Genomic DNA, 27243 nt, shown 5'->3' with positions numbered 1-27243 from the left:
TGACCTGAGAAAAAGCTTCGAGAGGAGTTTCCCGTTATGCCAAATAAAAAAAACAATTCTTTTCAGAGCAAGGACTTAAATTGGAGAAGCACTTCAAAAGCACTGTGCAGGTTCTTCATGTGTTTAATGTTTATTGGGAACTGGGGGAGGACCTGCCCCGTGGCGAAGCACACCATGCGTTCTGTTTCCACAAGGAGGAAGATGTGATGTGCATGCTCCATATGGATATTAAAAAACGTCCACCTGGAGATATACAACATCCTCACTCACAGAAACACCACTGGCATTCTCTGGGAGAAACAAAAGCATTACCTCTTTAGGATAGGCAACTAAGAGGGCTGAAGAGCCTGTATTGTGCTGTAGGTTTTCTGTGCTTCTATGTTAAGTACACATAAGTTCTTTTCCCTAAAGTTCCAATCCAGTTTGGCACAGATGCCAAATCCAATCATGCATTTGACTCGGATGAAATTTAGACACGTCACTCCAGGTCCACAGTGTATTTTCCTGCCAAGTTGTCAGAATGAAGTCGTATATAAGTTGATTGATATGTGCTTTTTTGAATGAAAAAGTGGGAGCAGGAGCAATCCGTGTAGCCTTCCTGCTCTATCAATGAGCGCTGTCCCATTGTGTCTCAACATCCCAAATTTATTTGAGCCCAAAAGGCTGCTAATCTCCAATTTAGTATTACAGTATGGAAATCAGTGACAAATGACTTTAGCTTATCAACTCAGCATGAAGAGATAAGACAATGAGTTCACACCTTGAGCTTCTCAAGGAATGAGGAAAAATGGCAATACCAGAAATGTTAGTAATTTTGAGATGTAAGCCTGATATGATTTTAAATGTAATTTATAATTGCAACATTTCCAACCATTTTGGGTTCCATCTTCTTCTTTCTCTCATTATTTGGATCTGGTGCAGGTTGAGCACACAAGGCATGGCATTAAGTGCAGCATCCAGGTAATCATGATTTTCCGCTGCTGGCTTTGAAATAGTATTTTAGTCTTTCCCAGGATACAAAGCCTCAGTAAGGCTTATGTATGCTGCTTATTCTAATGGCTTCCTTGGTCACTTAAGAGTGTAAATCACACTGGTGCTACAAATATGGGAAAACGCAGAAAAAGATCAGAATGTGAGAAAAACTACTGTTGTTGGCAGGAGATGAAGAGAAACAGAATTTGAAAGCAAAGGAGCGGCAACATAGCAAAATACAAAATAAACAAAACTTGGACTCCAAAGCTTAGCTTTGGAGCTATCTTGTGTGAATTGGCAGAGCCATATCACACTTTGTAAGCCTGGGAGAATTATCAATTCTCCTCAAACATTTTCCAAAACACATTTGCCAAAGATGAGAAATACGTAAAGAAATGAAGTGCAGAAATAAAACAACAGATCAATCCATGATGCACATTTTAGTTCAATCAAAATACCTCTTTTATTTTACTTCAACAAATAGTACAAGTTTTTAATAATTTGATCCCTTCCATTTACTTAAAATTTTTGGTTTTCTATCAACATGTGTGTTGCCTATATGTTAATGGCTCTTTGCTGGGACTGTAATTGTTGCAGGGTATGAGACAGCAGTATCTTTGAAAGCTGTTTTTTTACAAAAATGCAAACATGTCTTGTGTGAAGGAAGAAGGAACAGAAGACCTTTTTTTTGATTTCTTGTCATGGAAGATGAAACTTAGTGGAAAATACTAAATAATATAGCTATTATAAAACCCTGTCTATTTCTACTTTTCATTTTAATTCCCTAAAAATATAACTCATAAAAATATTACATCAGCCTGAAATACACACACAAAAAAGCAGAAGCATCAAGTCTTATATTTATATTTTTTTGTTTTTTTTCTCTCTCAATTTTTTATACAAATAGGCAAGAAAATTAAGTAATAACCATAAAACTAAGTGATTGACCATTTCAGGGGTTCATAAAGGTAACATCCAAGTCAAATATTGACCTCATTTATCTGTTTGACAGTATAAATGCTAATTTTGTTACTGCCTGATAGCAGACTTATAATAGCAATGAAAAACCCTTCAACCAATGTAATACACATAGAAAGCAAATATTACCATTTAAAATAAATGTTTTCAGCTGCTGTACCTCAGACAAAAATATATTTATTGATTCATTTTTCTCTTCAAACTAGTGACACAGAAATGCCAACATATGGAAGGAGAGGAGGAAGGAGATGCACAAATGTTGGGTTTGGATCCAAATCTGTAGCTCTTGCATAAAACCTGCTACATTAAATGAGATCTAGCAGCTGCCACAGATAGTACATCAATTGATTATATGTTCCACTGTGATTGAGGAATTAAGTCATTACTTTGTTTTTATACTCTCTAGGTGCAGGAGATCAATACTGAAAAATGGAATTTTTTACTATACTGTCCACACCTTGTGTCAGATAGAGGATAAAGGATGAAGCTTTATCCATCCAATAATATGTCTTTGCCCTACTTCAAGACGCAGTCCTTGTGAGGTAGCGGACATTTCCAAAATTTGGAGTAGTCTATCTTATGGCTTTTTGATTTAAACTTAGTTTAAATTCTGAACCTGTCAAATCTGGAGTTTTACTAACAGAAGGAGACTTCCCCAGATTCAGTCCTTGTGGGATCTCATGGCTCTGAGAGGGGAGTTTTTCAACACATTGGTTTCTGTTGACATCTCATCCCGATAGTAATACGACGATAATGATATAGGCCTCTGTCCACACTATTAGTTCCATTAGAACTTCATCACGCAGTCTTGTTTGAAGTTGGTGACATTTAGTTTGATTTATTCTTGGCCCTGTGACCAGAACTGGTGTGGATCTCATGGCTGGTGACATCAGGGAGATTTTCTAAATAAGAGATTCCTTTGGACTCATTAGTCACAAATGTGCAGATTAGTTGCCGCCCCCCGCCACCCCCCAGAGAGATTTAGCACGGTTCCCACTGCTGGTAAGATAATCTCCTGATCATTTCAGCCTAAAGTGAACTGGTAGTCAGTGCATTTGTAATCCTTCTCATTAGCAAACGTGTTTGGAGGAGAGAGGTCTGAGGGAGAACAAACACTGAGCTGCTTCGAATACCATGTAAACCAGTATGGAGTGCAAATGATTATGCTACTTTTCAAAATATTTGCACTTGAAAATAAGACATACTGTACCTCGTACGCCTGAATGTGTGAACGTCACCTACTGCAGAATGGTGGAATATGAGGGTGTACTTCCAAGAACTGTGCCTGAATTATCAGGGACATGCAACAGGCTTGTCTGAAAGTGTGATTGTGATTCTTCTTCCTATTCTCCCTCTTATTCCAAGATCCTACCTCCATTCCTTATGGATTTTTCACGTTTGCTACATAACTATAATAGAGCAATTCCAATTGCTTCCCGTTTGAAAGGTGGATATTTTGCTATGGCAGTGTTGCGCTTGAAAAGCTGTTAATTGTTATCTGTCCCCTATGTGACTCAATTGCACTATGGACACTAATGTTAATATGTGGATCCAAACACCGCATCAAATTTTCAACACCACACATTAAAGTGCAATGAATATTAAATAAATCCATTAGTATCAATATGTATATTTGCATTTGTATACCTCAAACCCTGCCTTACCAAGATGGAGGAGAAAAAATGAGATAGTCTCTTCCGCTGTAATATCTAGAGCATGTTGTTATCTGTTGCCTTGATCAAAGGTGATATTTTCTCAAAGAAACAGGCATATCACAAGCATGTGTTGAGGATAGTTGGTGTATGTGGTAAAAAGCTAACCAACTTAAGTATCTGGAGGTGTCACATTCAATGTTCATCCTTTCATAAAGGTTATCAAATAATAGGCCCTTTTTATAAAGGGAAAATGTTCCCAAATCAAGTTAAACATTACAGCTTATCAGTCATTGCATTTGCATGATGATACGTAGTTAAACTTTGCTATTCTAACAATAAACAGGTTGTGTTTGTAATCCAATAAGTTGTAATCCTATTTCTGATTTTGGATATTTTGTTTGTAAAATATCCAAAATCAGAATAAACTTATAAATTCCAATTCAGAACAGCCTCGATTACTTAAAGTTGAGGAGGAAACAACTTATTCCAAATTATAATTATGTGAATGAGGAACATACACTGGCATATTGGTACACTCAGATTGTATACAGATGGATGATCACAAGAAAACTGACTGTATATTTGAATTGTTGAATTCCACCATGTAGTATAATCAAAACAAACACTGGTGGGAACACTTGAAATGACAATGAGTCATTCAATGCTAAACATTGATAAGTCTTGAAAGAGTTGAATCAGATTTTGTTTTGTGTCCTGAGAGCATGCTGAAGTTCAAGGACAAGTTGGGAACACTTGTTCTTTGAATGTGCACTAGACTGGTTGGGCCTGGCCAAAGACACTGTGGAATCTCCATTTTTATGCATTAGGGTAATACTTGTTAGTCAGTGATTGCAGTACAAGTCGGCCATTATCTTGGCATTGTATGCTGACGGGGGATGTTCATTAAAGTACTACAATATTGTTGAGAATCCGATGTAGAGGGTATAGAGAGTCCTGTGAGATCTGTAGTAAGCTGGGATTGATGACAGTAAGGGGTTGGGTTTGGCTGCGTCTGTTGTGCTAAGTCTGTAGAATTAACAAGCTTGGCGGAAGTTTCTTCTGAAGGCTGCAGTGCTCTGGGAGGAGAGGAGGGACTGTCCATCAGACTTCCATCTGAAGAAACTGGGCTGGTGCACCTGGCTTCTCCTTGCATGTACCGAATGCATTTCTTTTTCTTCCTGAGAACAGTGAGAAGAGTACATGTAAGCATGTAGATTCACATCAAAGAAAAACATCAAGACTGGTGTCTCAGAACATGAACCTTAACATCCAGTGCACAGGGCAATGACTAATGCCACAACATGTGAGTTTTACCTTAATTTTCTCAGTAAATGTGCTCCTACAATTAGCCAGTCCCTCCTAAAAGAGACATTTTAAGGCAAGGAAAGGGCAAGGGAGCGTAAGTCAGTTTCACCTACAGGACCTTGCTGCAGCTTCAGACTGAATTGCTGGAAATGTGGAAAGGGCTGTTTCCTTCCCAGTAATTCAATCTATGGCAATGGGGGGAGGGGAAGGAATGACCTGAATAGAGTACAGCTGTTACCTTAGATGTGTGGCACTTGGTGTTAAAATAATGACAAAAAAGCTAAGGAAACTGGGATTGTTAAAATTGAAGGCTTGAAAATTCCAAGGAGGCACACAATGGTGAAAGGTTTACTTGATCAAATGGCATTCCTTTTCTTAAAATCATCTTCCTCTCTTCCCAATGGCAGGCATTTCTTTGTACAACAGACAGACTGGAAATCTGATTTCAGACTCTAATATTAGATGTGTAGCGGTTTTTGAAAACAGCCCTTGGAGAGTGATTTACCATCCCGGTTTTTCCCATTTAGATTGGCTTTGGCCAAAATATAGCTTTTGGGACTAGCAAGCTATTTCCATGCCTAGTGAAGTGTGCGAGGGAGAGGAAAAACTGTATCCCACCATTCTCCTCTTACAAGTTTCAACCACAATTTTTTTGCCTGATCTGGTGACCACTACTTTTTGGTTTATTGTGGGATTTCAGTACTGGTATATGTAGAGCTCAGCATTTGAGGGGCGTACTCGTCATGATAAACTTCAGATTCAGAACTATTTAAAATTCATAATTCATGGTGAGAATAGAAGGTAGATCTAAAACAGCACTATTTGATTATTGTTACATATTTGAAATTTATATTTTTGATTTACTTTCTTGCTTTCCACAAAATGAGCTATTCCATTGCTTGAATAGGAACAGTTTTTGCTATTTATTAATGCTTCCAGAATTCCTGACAAGGACATTGATGCTCCCTGTTTTCTAAAGCTGCAGGTCTCAACTCAACTGAGAGTGAGCTCAACTCGTTGTTGCCTGTAATTTAAATAATTACAGGCAGCAACAAGTCTATTCAGAAGTGAGTTTTGATTTGAAACCATTATATTTAATCCTGTGTCTCATGAATTAAATGCCTTGATGTCAATGTTGGAAGCCCGTCATCTTCTGCAACACAGTGAACTTCCATACTTTTTTATAAAGCCACAACTCAGAACACAATCACTGAACTAAGTGAGTATTTGTGCAACCTCCCCCCCCCCGGCCCCTTTATATCAGAAATCAAACACATTCTTGTGACCTCTCTGAGTGAGTCAGTGAATATAAGTCTCATTTTGCCTCAGTGGTGAACAGATGTTGTCATACTGGTGACGTCAGTGTGAACTGGAAAATCATTGTAGTCCATTTGCAGTCCATAGTGAAAGAAAACAGACATCTCTATCTAGGCTGGATTTCAGCCCAGCTCCTGGGATGAAAAGAAATGCTTCCTCTCAATCTAGCTTGAAATCAACGTAAGTATATATTTGAAAATGAATGGGAGGGTACTTAAAGTCACACTTAACTTGAAGTAAACTTCTGAATGATTTTCTAAGATACGATACTTTTCACAATCGACATATCTCGTACAAATGAAATAGTACAATAAACTACTAACAATATAGCTACCAAAGGTTATAACATTATAAAAATGGAGCCATAGTTTACACAAAAGATTGACATAATGGAGAACGCTGATATCTGCCACCTTGATATCTGCTAATCTCAGGAAGCAGGATTTTAACACTCAAAGATTATGTCTGTTTTTAATATAGGATGCAATCAAACATTAAAAATGTGAAGAGATTTGAACGTAACATGCTAATGATGGGAGGATAATTGAATGCTTTTCTGAAATATTGAAGCATACTGCGAAGGATTTGGGTTTGAAGATGCTGATGGTGGTGGCTTCGATGTTTCCAGGCCCGTATACATGAAGGAATGATGCCAGCATGCTGGTCAAAGACAATTAAGCCATGCTCTCACTAAATGACATGACAATATCCATACTCTAGAATTAATATATTAATTCAATGTATCAGAAACTGCTTTCATCCATGGAGCCCTTATCCTGAGTCATGACCCTTGGAGGGAGTGGAGGAAATGCAGAAATAAACAAATCTAAGCATCCAGGGATTCCAAAAGGGGTCTCTGTATTCAAAAGGTGGTGAGAACGTGGAACTTGTTACCACAGGAAGGATATAAAAACTGACAAGGAATGAGACACAAGATGGAATCTAATGAAAGAATTCTGACTGATTGAATCTGAGTTGGCAGGTATAAGAGAAGGGACACAGATCTCAACTGCACTTGGAGGTTTGTCAGGAAGTTTGGGCCCCTTATCTAAGAAAGGGCATGCTGGCATTGGAGAAGGTTCAGAGGAGGTTTGTGAGAATGATCCCAGGATGAAAGGGTTATCGCACGAGGAGCATTTATTGACTTCGGGCCTATACTCGCAGGAGTTTAGGGGAATGGTGGGGGGGGGGGAATTTCATTAAAACTTATCGAATGTTGAAAGGCCTAGAATGAATGAGTGGATATGGAGAGGATATTTCCTGTAGTGGGGGAGTCTAGACCAAAAGGCACAGCCTCAGAATAGAGGGATGTCCCTGTAGAAAAGAAATAAGAAGGAATTCCATCAGCCAGAAAGTGGTGAATGTGTGGAATTCATTACCACAGATAGCTGTGGAGCCAAGGTATTGGGTATATTTAAAGTGGAGGGTGATAGATTCTTCATTCATAAGGGCGTGAAAGGATACGGGGAGAAGGCAGGAGGATGGGGTTGAGAGGAATAATAGATCAGTCATGCTGGAATGGCAGAGCAGACTCGATGGGCCAAATGGCCTAGTTCTGCATCTATGTCTTATGGCCTAAGTCAGAATGCAATTGGTATCATAAAGTACTATACACTACTAGTCCAAAGAATCAACGGATCAATTGTTTATGAGATGTTAAAGAATTTCCTACTAGCAATTATAAAGATGTTCTTGGTCTCACAGGTATTATTAGTCCTGTTTTGTGGCAGCAGGGTGAAGCTGCTGTACTTGATGACTGTGATGACGAAATGAGTATGAAACACTATGGATTTCAGAAGTGGAAGTTTATCAAGATTAATAGAGCATCAGTATATACACTCATTCCCCGAGTCAGAATGTTCAGTTCAGTTCAGTTCTCACTTTAGGAGCATGTATATATATTAGAACTGACAGTTCATCAGAGTACTAGATTGCCTAGTTGTCAGAGATATCATCTTTTGGAGCCCCTAATCTGTACTCACAGAAGTTGCAAGGAAATTCTGTATGGCTATTCAGAAGTAGAGCTGATAAGTTACTTCTGCTGACTGGCCAGTATTTATCCTTCAGTCAACATTACTAAACAAGCAGATTTTTTTTGTGTGGTCATTATTTGTGGGAGATTTGTGCCAATAAATTTCAGTTCACATTTTAAAAATACTAAATTGTCAAAAGCGTCCTTAAGATTATTTTAATGCTGCATTTAGTTATTAGGAAATTCCAGGCCCAGCACATTTTCTGTTGGTGGTTAACATGTTCCCAAAGATTCCGCAGTAAGCTTGAGTTAATTGAATAAAATATGTGTTAGCATCATTCAGCCACCAATAAGAGGCTTCCAATTTTAAGTTCTTTTTCTGCTTCCTTTTCCTCTGAACTTCTCCGGAGCAAACTCAAAGCCCTAATTAATATCATATCCTAAAATTGCTATCTTATTTTCACTTTACTTTGGTCTTTGACTTAATGTACCTTTCTGAGTTGTTCACTAGAAGTATTTGCATTGCAAAGCTTTGTTTTTTGTTAGTTTAAAACTGCAAAGTTTGAAACCAACAAACTCTAGCTTGCCTTATTTATGAAATGTCAGATTAAAAAAAACTCTGTTTCAAGTTTAAATTTAAATTAATAGCAGCTCACTTGTCAATGATGGGTCTCATATGCACATTGCATGTAAACTTATGCATAACGCTAAACATGGTGTACTGCTACAACATCACAATTCACTGTACTTTCCACTTGGAACTGCATTTCAGAGACAGAAATGTGCTGGTGGTACCAGAATTACCACCCAGTGCTGAAATATAGGAATATGCTTCAAGATTTCTGAAAGGACTTGAACTTTCAAACACTTAAAATATTGCATGTTCTCAGTCACTTGTGCATATTTTCCGCAGTGGTGACTCTATAGTTGTTTGTACTCCAAAAATTTTCATTCTATGGGGATACATTTTGAAAGCAACATTATTATATTGGGTGTACAATGCAGGCGACTCTTAGTATTTTGTTACTGAAATCGAATAAAACTATTAATGCAATCCCAATCACATATTGCAATCACAAACCCTACCTACAATCTCCATTTGTCCCCAACAATTATCTGAAGGCTGACAAGATAGTTCACATTTTGCCAAAGTTCCATTGTGGGTCTCATTTCTGTTTCACATTAGGATCGCCAGTTTCCACCACTTTGAAAATCTCCCTCCCTTCACTTACCTATTGCTAGAACTACGTCTTATTCAAAGAAATGTCTGACATGTCTATTCAAAGAAATCTTGGCCAAAATCTATCATGTTATTCTCTGAGGCCATCCAGAACTATTCAGCACTTTCCATCTTTGCTAGTTCCTGATTTAATATTGCACTAAATCTTGTGATGAAGTTCCTCCAATGTTACATCATTTCCATTCCCTACCATCTTCTCCACCCTTTCATCCTCTGGGAAATTCAAATTCCTTCAATTATGGGCCACAGCACATCTCTAAATCTGTTTGCTCCATCACATGCAGCTGTAGCTTCAGCTTGAACTTCTCCTCAAGTAGACACCTATAACCCCCTTCCCCACCTACCCCATTGTTCTTTCTTTCTCTGATGCTCCTTTACATCTACACCATATTTATAACAAATTGCTCTTTGATAGGCAAATGTTATGTGACTGACCTAACCAAGCAGCTTTTGGTTAATCTCCTAATATCTCACACATGGCTTGCATTACTTGGTTTGAGAATGTCCTTATGATGTACTTTAGACTGTTTTTGATCCTTAAAATTGCTTTGTTATTGGAAATGGGAATTCCTAGTGGTGTAGTGTGTCCCTTGAATAATTTGAATGCCACAACAGTACATTTTTGCCTAAAGGATCACTGACAATCATAAATTGCCAAATATTATAAGTTAATACAGCACTGAACTGTAGTAAGAGCTCAATGATCTCATTGCAGTGTTTATGTCTTCTCTCACCCCTCTTTATTTCCACCCAACACCGTAACTTTTCCTCCCTCTTGTACTTGTATAGATCAACTCATCCTTGTAGTAACAAGCAACACACACAAGAGTACAGTCGATAATTTGGGCTGAAGCGTCTCAGCACAAAGCGTCCACTGTTTGCTCTTTTCCACAGATGCAGCCTGGCCTGCTGAGTTCCTCCAGCATTATGTGTGTGTTGCTTGGATTTCTGGCATCCGCAGGTTTCCCCTTGCTTGTAGTGATGAGTTCCACATTCAAGTCCCTCTGGGTTAAGAAGTTCATCCTGAAATCTTTCTTTGAATTATTAGTGACTCTTCTTTTTTATAGCTCTTACTTTCAATCTTGCACTCATCATAATATCTAGCCTTTCAAATCTGTAATCTTTAATCACTCCTACCTTCTCTTTTCTACAGAGAATTTATAATCAATCATCTACAGTCATATAGAGAATAGATCAGAAGCTAGCAGCAGATTCCCTTCTTTTGAATATATTGGTGACAGCATCAAATCTTTATGCCAAACCAGCCCATTCGCAGTCATTTTATTTTCTCTTTCAAACTTATCAATAACCACATTTAATGAAGTCATGGCCGGAATTAAGATTGCTGTGACCTTTTAAAAGCTGGTGATGCACACTGAAGTAGAGTTCTGCCATTTTTTGGGCACCTAACTGTGGTGCAAATTATCCGTGCAGTGAATAGTAGCCTGTGTCATGTTGAGACAATCACTGCTGAGTCATATACAGGCTTCAAGCAATTACTTTCCAAGATCATCAGGAAAAGGAAGTTTAACAATGACCTTTTTACCCCTGATTTGAGGTCTCTGATAACAATTACAGGACCCACTCTTGTCCTGATTGAACTCGTCTACTTTTACCAGGGCCACTGCTCAGCACATTTAGCCTTTGGTCTGAACTGTGATCAAGAATACATTGGCTTGTATTACCTTGCTGTGTGATTACTGCTTTCTTCAGAAGTGGTATGAAATCTTTTTGCATACCTAATTACACTGTACAAGTGTCTTCTTGCTTTGAAGATGCAGTTATCTGACTGAAACGGCTGTATTTTATTATAACCATCAGTGGTTCGGAAAAGAAATGAATTGCGAATTCGAATTCACAGATAACAGCAGGATAGGATGCACAAAATTTTACTTTGAGAGAAGCTGCAAAAGGTTACATGTAATCAAGTGACTGGTGAAAGTGAATAGAATCAATGTGGAGAATTGTGAGGTTATCTCACTTACACTCAAGAAAGGCAATTCAGAATGTGACACTAGAATTTGTAGTGGAATGATTTTGGTCCACAAATGATTAAAAGTTAGTACACGGCACAAACAAAAAAATTACTAAACTTAAATTAATTTTACAAGGCTTGCAATACAAAAGCAAGGAGGTAAAGCTATAAACAAGCTATCAGACTCCTCAATACCCAGAGCCTGGACTGACACCTTACTGCCCTATTGTCTTGTTTATAAGTTATTGTAATGCCTGCACTGTTTTGTGCACTTTATGCAATCCTGGGTAGGTCTGTAGTCTAGTGTAGTTTTTTTCTGTGTTGTTTTTTACGTAGCTCAGTTTAGTTTTTGTACTGTGTCATGTAACACCATGGTCCTGAAAAAATGTCTCATTTTTACTATGTACTGTACCAGCAGTTATGGTCAAAATGACAATAAAAAGTAACTTGACTTGAAGAGAAAATCTGCAGATGCTGGACATCCAAGCAACACACACAAAATGCTGGAGGAACTCAGCAGGCCAAGCAGCATCTGTGGAAAAGAGTACTGTCAATGTATTGGCAAAATTTCGACTGTACTCTTTTCCTTAGGTGCTGCCTGGTCTGCTGACTTCCTCCAGCATTTTTGTGTGTTGTTTGAAGTGAAGCTATAGTTCAATGTGACACGATGGACCAAATTTGATTCTGAGCAATCAATTCGGTTTTGGACTCAATACTTTGGGAAGGTGTGCAAGGTGCCTTATTGCAAATGGAAATCAATCCAGGTAAGTGTGAAGAAATATATTTAGGGAAGTGAGAGAGTATGTAATAAATGCGAAGATTCTGACTGTCACAGAGTCATAAACACAAGAGATTCTGCCAATGCAACACAACAGAGCAACAGACACAAAATGCTGGAGGAACTCAGCCGGTCAGGCAACATCCACAGAAAGGAATGAACAGTTGACACTTTGGGCCGAGACCTTTGATCAGGTCTACATAGAGTCATCATATTTGGAGATCAGAGGAACCTAAGAGAGAGTATGGCCAACAAATCATGGGATAGAATACTAGCTGAAGCAGAGAATATTAAAGCAGAGAGATGAAAATTCTACACAACCTAAGTCAAATGACTCCTCACCTTCAGTGAATGTACAGTTCTGTCCATCACATTATGAGAAGGCGGGATTGCACTGGAGAGATTCATGGGGACGTTGCCAGGACTGGAAAATTTTGGCATGAGGAAAGATAGGTTATTCTGGGCTTGTATGGAACTGAGAAGGCTGAGGAAAGGCAAAATTGAATTGTATCATGTATGAACCAGATAGATGGAGTTATTAGGAAGGTGGTCAAAAGAAGTGGACTTAGATTTGAAGTAACTGGTAGGATAAACAGAGGGGAGATGTAGGAATTTTTCTTTCACCCAGAGTGTTATTAGGGTCTGGAACTCCGTGTCTATGATAGTGGTAGGGACAGAAATCCTCATCATCTTGAAACATTACTGGTCCGTACACTTGATAAAATGGGTTCTTTAGACTTTAGACCCAATATCCTTCTCAACCACAGCAAGTTCAATAGGATGATTGACTTCATGCCAGGTCCAAAATTTTCCATGATTCTATGATAATCTCGGGGCTGGATATTGCACAGCTCCACCAGATTGATAGGAGTTTGGTAGTACAGATAAAAACTCTGTTAGCAGAGGAATCAAGAACATCGGAGAAGAATCTTAGAACCTGTTATTTTAGGATTTGAGTCAAGCAGCAAAGATGTCTGACTGCAATTATACAAGGCCTTTGTGCAAATTCATCTGGAGTATGTTTTCACTTCTGGTCTCCTGACCTAAAGCAGGATATAACTATCGTGGAGAAAGTGCAACAAACAACCTGCCCTGCCAGGAGAAACCACACATCAGGTCGTTCCCTCCTGCTGAGGGGCTTGGGATCTGAGATCGCAGTCACGGGGAAAGGGAGGAGGGGGAAGGCACCAAGGGTCGATTTGAGGAGGGACCTCCTCAGTCGGGTGGGGTGAGGGGTGGATCTGGAGTGCTGTGGAGACTCAGCCTTTGAAGACAAGACGTAAAAACAGATAGATTCCTGAATATTATAGGAATGTAAGGAAAAGGGGATATAGCAGGAAAATGACTCCACGGTGGACGATTCATACGGCCAGTGGCCCAATGTGCACCTAATTCATATGTCGTTATGAAATCAGGAAGCAATTTTATTTACAGGGGACAGAGAAAAACCTCTCCCAAATAGCTGCGGTTACTGAAATTTAAAAATGAATAGAGTTGAGATACAAATCCTTAAGGATCTAATTAAATGTGGAATTGGCTTCAGGGGGTTGGCTGTCTTATTGCTGTTTCTTGGTAACATCGTCACTATGTCACTGGCTGGAGGTCTCTGAAAATCTGCCGATCAGGTTTCAGCTAAAATCGCAGTGAGCACAGGGAGAGTCAACACCAGCCCCATCTCAAATCTCAGAAGTGACCTCATCACATCACCCATTACAGCCTATGCAACTGCACTAAATGACCACAAAAACATTTTTGACACAAATTCAGCCTCACATTGTGAATATTCAACAACTCGTTAAGAATATCTCGCTTATACCTTTTTGAACTAAATAAGAAAAGAATACAACCGATACCTGGGATGATAAAAGGATGAATGTGATGTATAGTATTTCATCCAGAGTTACATATATCTTCTGTCCCACACAAGACTCATTTATCTTTCTGCTTCACTGTTGCTGCAATTATTTTTTTTGTGAAGATGGAGTTATATTTCATGTGGAGCTGCTTTCAGAGTGCTAAACACAGTCCTCACATGTTCACTTCATAATTTTTATTAAAGAATTGTTATTTTAATTACAAAGGCTGATTTTCCCTTCCATTTTCACACCACTTCTGGCTCCAAGCTGAGACTGTCTACAGTTACATTAAAGGGAATCGTCTTCATGCAGAAGTCTGGCATACCTTTTATTTTCCATGTCTATTTGCAAGAAAAGTTGTGGTGACAAAAGTCATTATGTTACTTGTGTGTAATGTCACTGCGATGAAAATGTGAGGTAGTGCTACTGCCCTTTTGTTACTACTCCCACCTTAGCAGAAACAGATGTGCCAGATTCTTTCTCCATAAAGATGACCTCCTTTGTGGAAGCCCCTTCTGAACAGGTAAGAAAAGTTTGGTCAAAAAATTGTAATAAAAAAAACACAAGCAGGTTAAAGATAGAGTAATTGTGGGTACCTGCAGGAGAGGCACCGCATCTATTGCAGATCAAGCTCGAACAATGGGCGACACATCATTGTGGTGTTTGCATCTGTTAGTGTGAAGTAAACAAAGACAACAATGGAGGAACATGTTTTGTTATATTAAAAAAATGGAGTTAGTATGCAATTCTACTGAGCTGGAAAAGCATCAGCAGGCTCCACACAGAATATCCAAACAGAAAGGAACATGTGGTTTTAAAGCGGTTGTCTTTTGTTCTTTGTGTTGTAGGCTTTTCTTTTTGATTACACTCGAAAACTATCAAAAATCTCACTGCACAGCTTTCGAACAAGAGACTCTGTCCTAAAGTAGTTTCCAATCACCCCAATGTGCAAGAATTCCATTGAGATAATAAATCAGTTTTAAGACCATATATCAAGATGGCGGCAAATCTGTGATACTGTGGTTCTGGGCTCTTCTGAAGATAACTCGGCTAGAAGTGGTGCAGCAGTGTTACAGATGTGCGAGATTAACATCATCCCAAAACCCAGGCAAACTCAAAGCCAGCAAGGAGGAAGACCATTGTTGCCTCTTTGCAACATTGGCACAGCTTGATATCTGCAAGTCCTACAAGTTTGAACACAGAGGCACTTGGTGACAAGACCGTTAGGCTACAAGATACACACCTGCAAGGGCCACACCAGTCTGTCCGTTGGTCAAGGCCAAAGCGTGCCCGGCATTTCTTAGGAGAGCTTGGATCTGAACAAAAACAAACAAAAGAAACAAAAAAAAAGCAAAATATATGGCAAGGACGGGCAGGGAAGACATGAAAGTAAAAAAAAGAGTAAAGAAAAGCAATAGGGGTTATAGCAACTGTTACAATCATTTCACAGACTGTTATTTGACACTACAAAGAGTCAATTTGAAGGCTGTTTTAGTAAGCAAAACATTTTACCGAGAAGTAGATCGAATGTACCGTTTATTGCATGTAAAGTTGCTGATTTAAATAAATACAACAGTTTTACAGAATGAGATTTAAATAAGAGCACAAGCAAAAAAATTGGCGCTTGCAAACAAAAAGCGGCAGGACTCAGACAGAGCGAAGTTACAATTAGGAGAGCTCATTCAAAGCTGAAGCATGTCACAAGAAATGAGAGATTAATTCTGTAGGTTTCCAACCCTTTCCTTCTACCCATCTCCACCAACCTCTCAAAACAAAACTATCTCAGGCTTGATTGCTAGTCTGTTGAATTGGATGATTCCAGTTGGGGGCAATAACAGCAATATTACAATTTGACTGAATGTTCAGAAAAGGAAATAATTAATTCAGGTATCTAGATTCAGTGACTCCAGTGTGGACATCAGGGAGAGTGAAGTCAATGGTAACCCAATACCAATTCCTTACCTGGGTTTAAACCATTGCTTTGGCATTGCAATGTTTGTAAGACACTTATTTTGAGAATAGGCATAATATGAGGGAAAAATATTCTAATGAAATTGAGAGTTGTTTCTTACAAAATCGAGTTCTAATAGGAAAAATGGAGATCTCCTTCAAAAAAGTGAAAGGAGTCCTTGCTGCAATCTTAGAGACAGTGAAATTGTTTAGAAAGCCTGATTGATCGACTTTCCAAGTATTTCACTACCATACTAACACTAATGAGAACATTCAACATCTTAAAACATCTTGGAATGAAAGGATAGTTCGCACATGCAAGCTCATTCTGAGTGGAAAATTTGCACATGCAGCTTAACCGTGTAGAGAGAGAAGTCTATAAGACTGAAAATTAAATAGCAATGGGAGCCAAACCACAAATACCAAAGAAGCCAAACACAACTGCTTCACTTCTTGAAGTGCTATTTTCTGTATTGATCAATTCCTCACCATCAATTTTTGATCAATGATTATGGAGGGTTATGTGATATTAGATTAAAAAGCAGATTCAAATATGTTACTTTAAAAAATCTTTCTTTAATAAAACTGGGGCTTACTGGAATGAGGCTTGAAGTCAGGATTTGCTTTGCTCTCTGACTGTGCATTTGGCTGCATTTGTACCTTTATCTGCTTCTTGAGTGCTTGCCAATGTGTGAATTAATTTCCTATTAAAAGATCATCCATCTCTCTTTCTCTCTCCAAACGTTGCTTGATTTATTGAGGATTTCCAGAATTTTTCATTTTAATATCCGTCAGTTTTTATATCCATATAATTCTTTGCTCACGCATCTGCGCAAGTGTTTCTATGAATCCATATATGTCAGTTTGCACTTGTGGTTGTGTCCATCTGCATGTTTGCCTGTCTCCGGTAGTGTACAACCACTTATCCTGTCATCATACATGTACGTTTCTTTGTACGTGACTATACCTGAGCTAAGTCTACGCAAATGGGCTTGCACCACACAGTATATTTTGAGCTTTAACATTTTAGTTTAGTGGCAGAGTCTCTTTTTCAAATTAGCATTTTGATCTGAAAATTTATGCTTAAACAGACATAAAAATTACATTTACTATCCCGGAAGGAATCATTTCAGAAGAAGCTCCTGTCAGTTCCCCTGAAATCATCCACCCACCCTCTTTCAACAAGACAGCTGATTTCATCTAAAGTGACATTATACAAAATCCTCTAACAAGACAGGGATAGTCAGTCAAGTTTCTTCACCTAAGGGTATAAAACATGACACATACAGGTACTGAATAGTTCGTTGTCAAAATGTGATCAATAAGCAGCATTCACAAAAACCATTTGTCAGGCTCTTTTACCATTTGTTCAAAGATGTCCCATCCTACTGTGCATATTATGATGAAATATATTATTGTGATGAAAACAGTGCAGAGCTCCTATGGCTTTTCTGTCTCCTCAAATAACAAGGAAGGTTTGAAGAATGCAAAGACGAGAGGGGTTGAATTTTTATCTTGATGCCTAGGTGGAACATTCTACTAAGGTAAGACAGTCTCTGAGTATCTTCTGGCTGGCCACTAAGGCAAACTGACTCTCCTTCCATCATTTGAAAATCGGGTTAGTTCAAATTCAGCAATGTATCCTCTCCATCCATCTTAACCGTTTGTGCCTTGCCAAGGCAACATCAAACGTGCAGGCATGAAGACACTAGACTGACCCTATGCTTTCTTTAAAATCCTGGTATAATTTTAAAGTTAGTAGTTTGGTTGATATTACAATATAATCACATTTCCAACTTGCTATCAAGTCCAGGCAGCAACTGTGGTTTATTCCTCTAGGCTTCTAACTATGGTCAGAAACATAAAGATCCAAAAGGCTTGTTCAAAACCAATATATTCTACAGAACGTAAATACTTTGGAGGCTGTTTTAGACTTCTCACAGAGATAAGGTTTATCAAAGTAAGCAAATAGCCAGAAGCCTTTGCTGTTAATGATGTCAGGTGACTCTTCTCCTCCTGTAACACTCAGCTCCCAGTTGCTGCCTGGGCTGTCAACTTTGCATCAACGAAGTTTTAATTATAGTAAATTGAACACCGATGTAGAATTTTGCTGCCTGCCATTTTAACAAAGCTGTTGCCCACTGGTATAATGAGTAACTTGCTTAATTAGAAAAAAAAATGCATTGTTAATACATTGGTTCATTAATACTGCAGCATGCAATTTCACCCCAGAGGACTTGGTTTCAAGTTACAACCGAATAAGGTTCAAATTTAAGTGTAGACACTAAGCAGTCAGAGGTGAAAATATCCTGTACCTGGATCAGAATCTTGCTGCTTGTCTCTTTTTCTCCTTTTCTTTTTACCCTGCAATATATAATTTACAACACATTCAATTCTAACTGTATTCTCAATTTTGAACATCTTGGCAACCCTTAAGATTATTTTAGTGTGGTGAGATTCTTTCTGCTTCAGACCCCTGAGGAACTTTGAGTATCTCCTGATCTGGATCCCACCAATTCTCTATTCTGTCGCTAAGGCCCTCCTGGAGCTCACAGACTCAGAGTGGGCAGTCATTTCAGCCAAAACAGAATAACAATACAAGATATTCCATGAATATTAACATGAAGAATTATTATTTAAAACTATGCAAAAGAAGCAAAATATGTTATTTCTAAACGAAGAGGGATCAAATAAATGGGAGCCAATTTCCATATGGTCTCTTGGTATTTTGTAACCTATGAATTTATAACGTGAGCTCTTGGACTGAATTGACCATTTCTTACATCCTTCACATACACGGGGAGTAAAAACCTTTACATTACAGCTCCATCTAAATGTGCAATCATAGTAATTTATAATAAAGAAGAACAGTCAGTGTAATATAGAGTACACTCAAATCAGTGTGAGTTCATCAGTCTGATGGCCTGGTGGAAGAAGCTGTCCCGGAGCCGGTTGATCCTGGTTTTTATGCTGCGGTACCGTTTCCCGGATGGTAGCAGCTGGAATAGATTGTGGTTGGGGTGACTTGGGTCCCCAATGATCCTATGGGCCCTTTTAACACACCTGTCCTTGTAAATGTCCTGAATTACAACTCACAAGCACAGTTACAGTTCACAACTACAGATGCGCTGGGCTGTCTGCACCACCACTCTCTGCAGAGTCCTGTGATTAGGGGAAGTACAGTTCCTATGCCAGGCAGTGATGCAGCCAGTCAGGATGATCTCAATTGTGCTCCTGTAGAAAGCTCTTCGGATTTGGGCCCCCATACCAAACTTCCTCAACTGTCTGAGGTGAAAGAGGTGCCCATGCAGACCACATGAGATCCTTGGTGATGTGGATGCCGAAGAACTTGAAGCTGTTTACCCTCTCAACCCCAGATCCATTGATATCAATAGGGGTTAGCCCATCTCCATTCCTCCTGTAATCTACAACCAGCTCCTTTGAATTTTCGACATTGAGGGAGAGGTTGTTTTCTTGACATCAGTGTGTCAGAGAGATGACTTCTTCCCTGTAGGCCACCTCAGTATTGTTTGAGATAAGGCCAATCAATGTAGTGTTGTCGGCAAATTTAATTAGCAGATTGGAGCTGTGGGTGGCGACACGGTCATGCATATACAGGGTGTAAAGGAGGGGACTCAGTACACAGCCCTGAGGGACTCCTGTGTTGAGAGTCAGAGGTGTGGAGGTGAGGGGGCCCACTCTTAGCACCTGCTGATGATCTGGAAGTCCAGGATCCAGCTGCACAAGGCAGGGTCAAGGCCGAGTTCTCTGAGCTTCTTGTCGAGCTTGGATGGAACTGTGGTGTTGAATGCTGAACTGTGGTCCAAGAACAGCATTCTCACATAAGCATCCTTCTTCTTCAAATGTGTAAGGACAGTTTGTAGAACAGTGGCTATTGCGTCGTCTGTCGATCGGTAGGTGAATTGTAGGGGGTCCAGTTTGGGTGGTAGCAAGCTGCAGATGTGATCCTTGACCTGCCTCTCAAAGCATTTGCTTATTATTGAGGTGAGTGTGATAGGATGCCAGTTGTTCAGACATGTTACCTTGGGCTTTTTTGGTACAGGGACAATGGTGGATACTGTGAAGCAGGAAGGGCACTCTACGCTGGGAGAGGGAAAGGGAAATTCCGAAGAACAGTTCACCATGACAGTGCCCTGTACCTGTCAGTGTGGATCCACTGTAATCCCCTTCACGTATAAGGACCAGCAGATAGTTTACCTTATGTGCCGGCGCTAAACAACTGAACATTTGGAACAAAATATCAGAAGCTTTACAAAGAGTAAGAAATTCCCATCAGAGTGAGGGGTGCAAGGGGAAGAAGGCAGGCTGGCTGCCAGCTCTGTACTCAACCAAAACAAACAAAAGTCTTTGATCTCAATGCTGCCAAACATCTGATATAAACTACACAGCACATAACATCAACGGGATTGCAAGGGATTTTAAACCGAATGCAGGCACCTTACAGATTCAACATTTCTCTTAAAGTCAAATACATCAGATTGAGGGTGGTTTTGTTTGACAAAGTAGAAAATTCAGTCAGGTTTCCTGCAGAAGATGAATTGTCAAGATTTGTTACAACTTTTCTGCTTCTCTTCCAGTTATTAGAATTTCTTTACACCCCCAGATGTATATTCCATTTAATACTGCATCCTAGAGCATGCTTTGTGAAAATAGGTTGAGTGACCTGGCCTTTTCTCGTTGGAGCGGTGGAAGATGTGAGGCGACCTGATAGAGGTGTATAAGATGATGAGGGGCATTGATCGTGTAGATAGCCAAAGTTTTAAGATGCTTGGAAGCAGGTACAGAGGGGACGTCAGGGGTAAATTTTTCACACAGAGGGTGGTGGGTGCATGGAATGCACTGCCAGCAATGGTGGTAGAGTCAGATACAATAGGGTCTTTAAGAGACTCTTAGATAGGTACGCGGAGTTTGGAAAAATAGAGGGTTATGTGGTAGGGAAATTCTGGGCAGTTTCCAGAGTAGGTTACATGGTCAGCACAACATTGTGGGTCGAAGGGCCTGTAAAGCACTGTAGATTTCTATGTTCTATATCAAATTGTTATTGATATAGATATATCAATTGTTATTGATATTGATAATCAAATTGTTATCAGATGAGTTTTAAGAAAGAGAAACTAAAATTTTAAAATCAGACTTGTTAGGCTAGAACAGGCTGACCAGGCTACCCTTTTCAAAACTGCTGCCCACCGTCTTCCCCACCAACACCTTCCTGGCCTGGACGCTGAGGGTTTACCCCAGCTGGAAGTGTCGTGTAACCCAGCCGTGTTGGAAAAGCTGCATCCCAAACTTCGCCAGCAACAAAGTCTGATTGTTAACACAGGATTCTGAAATGCTGGAAACCCAGAAAAACACACACAAAATGCTGGAGGAACTCTGCAGGTCAGGCAGTATCTATAGAAATAAACTTACCCTTTAAATTAGTTAATGACTTTTTTACTTATTTAGGGATCAAAATCACAAAAAACCATAAAGATTTATTTAGATTTAATTTTTTACCCTTAATTGATCAGATTAAAGGTTTGTTTACTAAGTGGTCACCTTTGTCTTTATCCCTAATAGGTAGGATTAATGCTATTAAGATGGTTATTTTACCTAAGTTTTTATATATTTTTCAAGCGATACCAATTTTTATCCCGAAATCTTTTTTTACTAATGTTGACTCTAAAATTTCTTCATATATATGGCAGAATAAAAATCCCAGGTTAGGTAAAACATATTTACAGAAGACAAAAAAGGAAGGCGGGTTAGCATTACCTAATTTCAGATTTTACTATTGGGCAGTTAATATTAGATATTTGTTATGTTGGTTGAAAGATGAGGGTGGATCTTTTGGCCCTTGTTGGGTGAGTTTAGAAACTAAATCGGTATCAGCTTATGCTTTGGGTTCTATTTTAGGGACTTCTCTCCCTTTTGCTCTTTCTAAATTGCTGAAACGAATTGACAACCCGATAGTTAAACATACATTGCGTATATGGTTTCAATTTCGGAGATTTTTTGGGTTGACTCAATTCGTTTTAAATAGTCCTATTGTATCTAATTGTTTTTTTCACCCTTCCATTATAGATCAAACTTATTCGGCTTGGAAAACTAAGGGATTACTCAGATTTTCTGATTTATTTTTAGATAATTGTTTCATGTCTTTTGAACAATTATCCAACAAATATAACTTGCCGAGATTTCATTTTTTTTAGATATTTACAGATTAGACATTTTTTAAGTTCTGTACTCTCTACGTTTCCAAATTTTGTGCCTTCAGATACTTTGGAGAGTTTATTTGAATTAGACCCTTTTCAAAAAGGGCTTATTTCAAAACTTTATAATATAATTATGAAGATACGTTTAGAGCCTCTTTATAAGACTAAACAGGATTGGGAAAGAGAGCTTAGTTTTAGTATTTCTAGTGAGAATTGGGATAGAATTCTTCAATTAGTTAATACATCATTGTTATGTGCCAAACATTCACTAATACAATTTAAGGTTGTACATAGGGCCCATATGTCCAAGGATAAATTAGCTCATTTTTACTCTCATATAAGCCCTATTTGTGATAGATGTCATTCTGAAATTGCGTCTTTAACTCACATGTTTTGGTCGTGTTCATTTTTGGAGAAATATTGGAAAGATATTTTTGATATTATTTCTGCGGTTTTGAATATCGATTTACAACCTCATCCTATTACCGCAATTTTTGGTTTACCAATATTAGACTCACTGCATTTATCTTCTTCAGCCCGTCGAATGATTGCATTTCTAACTCTGATGGCTAGAAGATCTATATTGTTGAATTGGAAAGAAATTGATCCTCCCACTGTATTTAATTGGTTCTCAAATTTAGAAAAAATTAGAAGTGGTACTTTTGAGACTTCTATTAAATTTGAAAAGTTATGGAGACCATTTATTCAACATTTTCATATGATGTAATATGACCCTGTGCCAAGTTCATTTGATTTCCCAGCTTTTAGCTTATGTATTTTGAGAGGACCGGAAGTGACGGCATTGATGAATACTTATTTTTGTGAGATATTATAAACAGCCCGCTTTTTTTTTTCCTTCTCTTTTTTTTGTTTTTTTTCTTTTATATTACTTATTAGTTATAGTTATTAGATTAGATTAGCTAGTTCTGCATTATATAAATTTTTTTTGTTTTTTTTCTTTCTTTTTTCTGTTTTTTTTATATTATACATTATGAAATATTTAGATTTACTATGTCCATACATATATCTTATGGCCTATGTCTTAGTAAATTCATTTATATTGTAACTATTATGTATGTTTTTTTTTCATATGTAATGGAATGTGTATGTTGGTAATTTCCTTATCAATATAACATCTGTATTCTGTTCATATTATTAATATTAATAAAAAGATTTAGAAAAAAAAAAGAAATTAACAAGCAGGCGACGTTTCAGGCTGAGACATTTCTTCAGCACTGGAAAGGAAAATGCCAGAACAGAAAGGTGGAGGGGGGAAGGGGTAAAGAGGACTAGTCAGAAGGTGACAGGTGAAGCCAGGTGGGTGGGAAAGGTCAAGGACTGGAGTGGAAGGAATCTGATAGGAGAGGAGAGTGGACCATGAGAGAAAGGGAAGGAGGAGGGGCAGCAGGGGAAGTGATTGGCAGGTGAGAAGAGGTAAGAGGCCAGAGGGGGGAATAGACGGGGGAATAGAAGAGGGAATGGGGAGGGAAAAATTACCAGAAGAAGGAATTTATGTCATGCCGTCAGGTTGGAGGTACCCAGACCCAACGCAGGGTCGCTCCCCTACTCTGAAGGTGGGCTTATCATGGCAAAGGAGGAGTCCATGGACTGACCTGCTGGAGTGGGAATAGGAATAGGAATTAAAATGGTTGACCACCAGGAATTAAACACAAGGAAATCTGCAGATGCTGGAAATTCAAACAACAACACACACAAAATGCTGCCTAGCTTGCTGTGTTCTACCAGCATTTTGTGTGTGTTGTTGGCTGACCACCAGGAATTTCTGCTTTTAGTGGATGGAGCAGAGGTGCTCAACAAAGCAGTCCCCCAATTTACGGCGGGTCACACCAACATCTCTGGATGCTTTCAAGAAAGAGTCAGATAGAGCTCTTAAAGATAGCGGAGTCAAGGGATATGGGGAGAGGGCAGGAACGGGGTATTGATTGTGGATGATCAGCTATGATCACAGTGAATGGTGGTGCTGGCTCGAAGGGCCGAATGGCCTACTCCTGCACCTATTGACATTGAGGAGGCTGCATCATGAGCACCAGATGCAGTAGATGATCCCAACAGATCTGCAGGCGAAGTGCCGCCTCACCTGGAATGATTGTTTGGGGCCCTGAATGGAGGTGAGGGGAAGGTAAGTGGGCAGGTGTACATTTTGGTCACTTACAGGAGTACATGCCATTAGTGGGGGGGGGGGGAAGAGATGAATTAGAAAGGGAGTCATGGAGGGAGCGATTGCTGTGGAAAGCGGAGAGTGGGGGGGGGGGGGGGTAAAGATGAGATTCGTGGTCGAATCCTGTCGAAGATGGTGGAAGCTGTGGAGAGTGTGTTGAATGTGGAGGATTATGCAGTGGCAAGTGAGGGCAAGAGGAACTCTATACCTATCAAGGCGGAGGGAAGATGAGGTGAGTGCAAAAGTCTGGGAAACGGAGGAGAGGGCTCCATCATTGGTGGAGGAAGGGAAACCCCATTATTTGAGGAAATAAGGCTGATAATTGGTAGTTTTTAAATGTTGCAAATACATAGAAGCAATGGAAGTTTAGAAAGCTATAACCATATAGCAATTACAGCACGAAAACAGGCCATCTCGGCCCTTCTAGTCCATGCCGAATGCTTACTCTCACCTAGTCCCACTGACCCACACTCAGCCCATAACCCTCCATTCCTTTCCTGTCCATATACCTATCCATATTTCTAAGGTTAAAAAATGCTTTAAAGTAAACTGATTAACAAGAAGCATAAGAGGTACTTATAAATAATAAATAATTAAAAGCATTAAGTTTAAACATAACAAAGACATTTACTTTCTTTTTATTTAACAATCCCCATTGAAATGAAGGGCTGGATCCTGCGCAAAGTGACTTCACCGCTTGAGTGCTAAAATGCCATTCTAACTCTCCTTTCATTGGCTGAATATTGGTGATACGTATGGAATCAATGACTTTACATTTGGATCTAACTCATTCCGCTGCTACCTTTGATCTATGATGCTCTGGTTCTCCACCTAATTCAGCTGCAAATGGTCTGGAGTATTGCTTCCACGGATTTTTAAACCATTTTTCTGCCTCTCATTGTTTCCCTACCTTCAGCTCCAACAAAGCACTAATTTCTACATTAGGAACATAAAACAGTACAGTACAGGCCCTTCAAGCCATGATGTGTGCCAACCAATATAAAAATACAAGCTTATATGATTAATCTAATCCTTCCTTCCTATGTAGCCCATAACCCTCCATTTTCCTTCCATCCATGTGCCTACCTAATTGTCTTTTAAATGCCCCTGTAGCATCAGTAATACCTATATTGTATCAGCTATCAACATCGTCCCTGGCAATGCATTCCAGACACTAGCCAATTCTTGTGTAAAATAGTTCTCTCAGACATCTCCACTAAACTCTCCTCTGCTCACCTTAAACGGATCTCCTTTGGTATTGATCAGTGCAACCCTGGGAAAAGAACGCTGACTGTCCACTTTATCAATGCCTCATAACCTTATATACTGAGATCAAGTCATCTCTCATCCTCCATCACTCCAAAGAGAAGAGCTTTAGGCCGCTTGACCTCTCCTAAAACATGCTCTCTAATCAAGGCAGCATCCTGGTAAATCTCCTCTGCACCCTCTCTAATCCAGGCAGCATCCTGGTAAATCTCCTCTGCATTCTCTCTAATCCAGGCAGCATCCTGGTGAATCTCCTCTGCACCCTCTCTAATCCAGGCAGCATCCTGGTAAATCTCCTCTGCACCCTCTCTAATCCAGGCAGCATCCTGGTAAATCTTCTCTGCCCCCTCTCTAATCCAGGCAGCATCCTGGTGAATTTCCTCTGCACCCTCTCTAATCCAGGCAGCATCCTGGTAAATCTTCTCTGCCCCCTCTCTAATCCAGGCAGCATCCTGGTGAATTTCCTCTGCACTCTCTCTAATCCAGGCAGCATCCTGGTGAATCTCCTCTGCACCCTCTCTAATCCAGGCAGCATCCTGGTGAATCTCCTCTGCACCCTCTCTAATCCAGGCAGCATCCTGGTGAATCTCCTCTGCACCCTCTCTAATCCAGGCAGCATCCTGGTGAATCTCCTCTGCACCCTCTCTAATCCAGGCAGCATCCTGTTAAATCTTCTCTGCCCCCTCTCTAATCCAGGCAGCATCCTGGTGAATCTCCTCTGCACCCTCTCTAATCCAGGCAGCATCCTGGTGAATCTCCTCTGCACCCTCTCTAATCCAGGCAGCATCCTGGTGAATCTCCTCTGCACCCTCTCTAATCCAGGCAGCATCCTGGTGAATCTCCTCTGCACCCTCTCTAATCCAGGCAGCATCCTGGTGAATCTCCTCTGCACCCTCTCTAATCCAGGCAGCATCCTGGTGAATCTCCTCTGCACCCTCTCTAATCCAGGCAGCATCCTGGTGAATCTCCTCTGCACCCTCTCTAATCCAGGCAGCATCCTGGTGAATCTCCTCTGCACCCTCTCTAATCCAGGCAGCATCCTGGTGAATCTCCTCTGCACCCTCTCTAATCCAGACAGCATTCAGGTGAATCTCCTCTGCACCCTCTCTAATCCAGGCAGCATCCTGGTAAATCTCCTCTGCACCCTCTCTAATCCAGGCAGCATCCTGGTAAATCTCCTCTGTACCCTCTCTATTCAAGGCAGCATCCTGGTGAATCTCCTCTGTACCCTCTCTAATCCAGGCAGCATCCTGGTGAATCCCCTCTGCACATTCGCTAATCCAAACAACATCCTGGTGAATCTCCTCTCCACTTTCTCTAATCCAGGCAGCATCCTGGTAAATCCCCTCTGCACATTGGCTAATCCAAACAGCATCCTGGTGAATCTCCTCTCCACTCTCTCTAATCCAGGCAGCATCCTGGTGAATCTCCTCTGCACCCTCTCTAATCCAGGCAGCATCCTGGTAAATCTCCTCTGCACCCTCTCTAATCCAGGCAGCATCCTGGTAAATCTCCTCTGCATGCTCTCTAATCCAGGCAGCATCCTGGTGAATCTCCTCTGCACCCTCTCTAATCCAAACAGCAT

At 39.8% G+C, this 27243-nt stretch overlaps 1 protein-coding gene across 7 annotated transcripts in view; it reads right to left on the bottom strand.

Annotated features, from left to right (window-relative positions):
* Positions 1-1416: 1416 nt before the first annotated feature.
* The window catches only part of tcf7 (transcription factor 7), a 231758-nt gene continuing 205931 nt past the window's right edge, over positions 1417-27243 (bottom strand). For 4 of the 7 annotated variants that reach the window (XM_059990624.1, XM_059990625.1, XM_059990627.1 and 1 more), the window contains 3 exons: positions 18314-18362; positions 15292-15364; positions 1417-4783 (listed from right to left, as the gene is read on the bottom strand). In XM_059990624.1, the coding sequence (XP_059846607.1) occupies positions 4474-4783; positions 15292-15364; positions 18314-18362 (432 nt within the window). In that variant the 3' untranslated portion in view covers positions 1417-4473. Of the gene's footprint in view, positions 4784-14644; positions 14718-15291; positions 15365-18313; positions 18363-27243 lie in introns of all 7 variants that reach the window. The other 3 variants (XM_059990626.1, XM_059990630.1, XM_059990628.1) reach the window with 3 other exon arrangements.

Source organism: Hypanus sabinus, chromosome 15, assembly GCF_030144855.1.
Source record: "Hypanus sabinus isolate sHypSab1 chromosome 15, sHypSab1.hap1, whole genome shotgun sequence".
Lineage (NCBI taxonomy): Eukaryota > Metazoa > Chordata > Chondrichthyes > Myliobatiformes > Dasyatidae > Hypanus > Hypanus sabinus.
The sequence above is the reverse complement of the archived record's forward strand: the minus strand, read 5'-3'. Positions and strand labels throughout refer to the sequence as shown.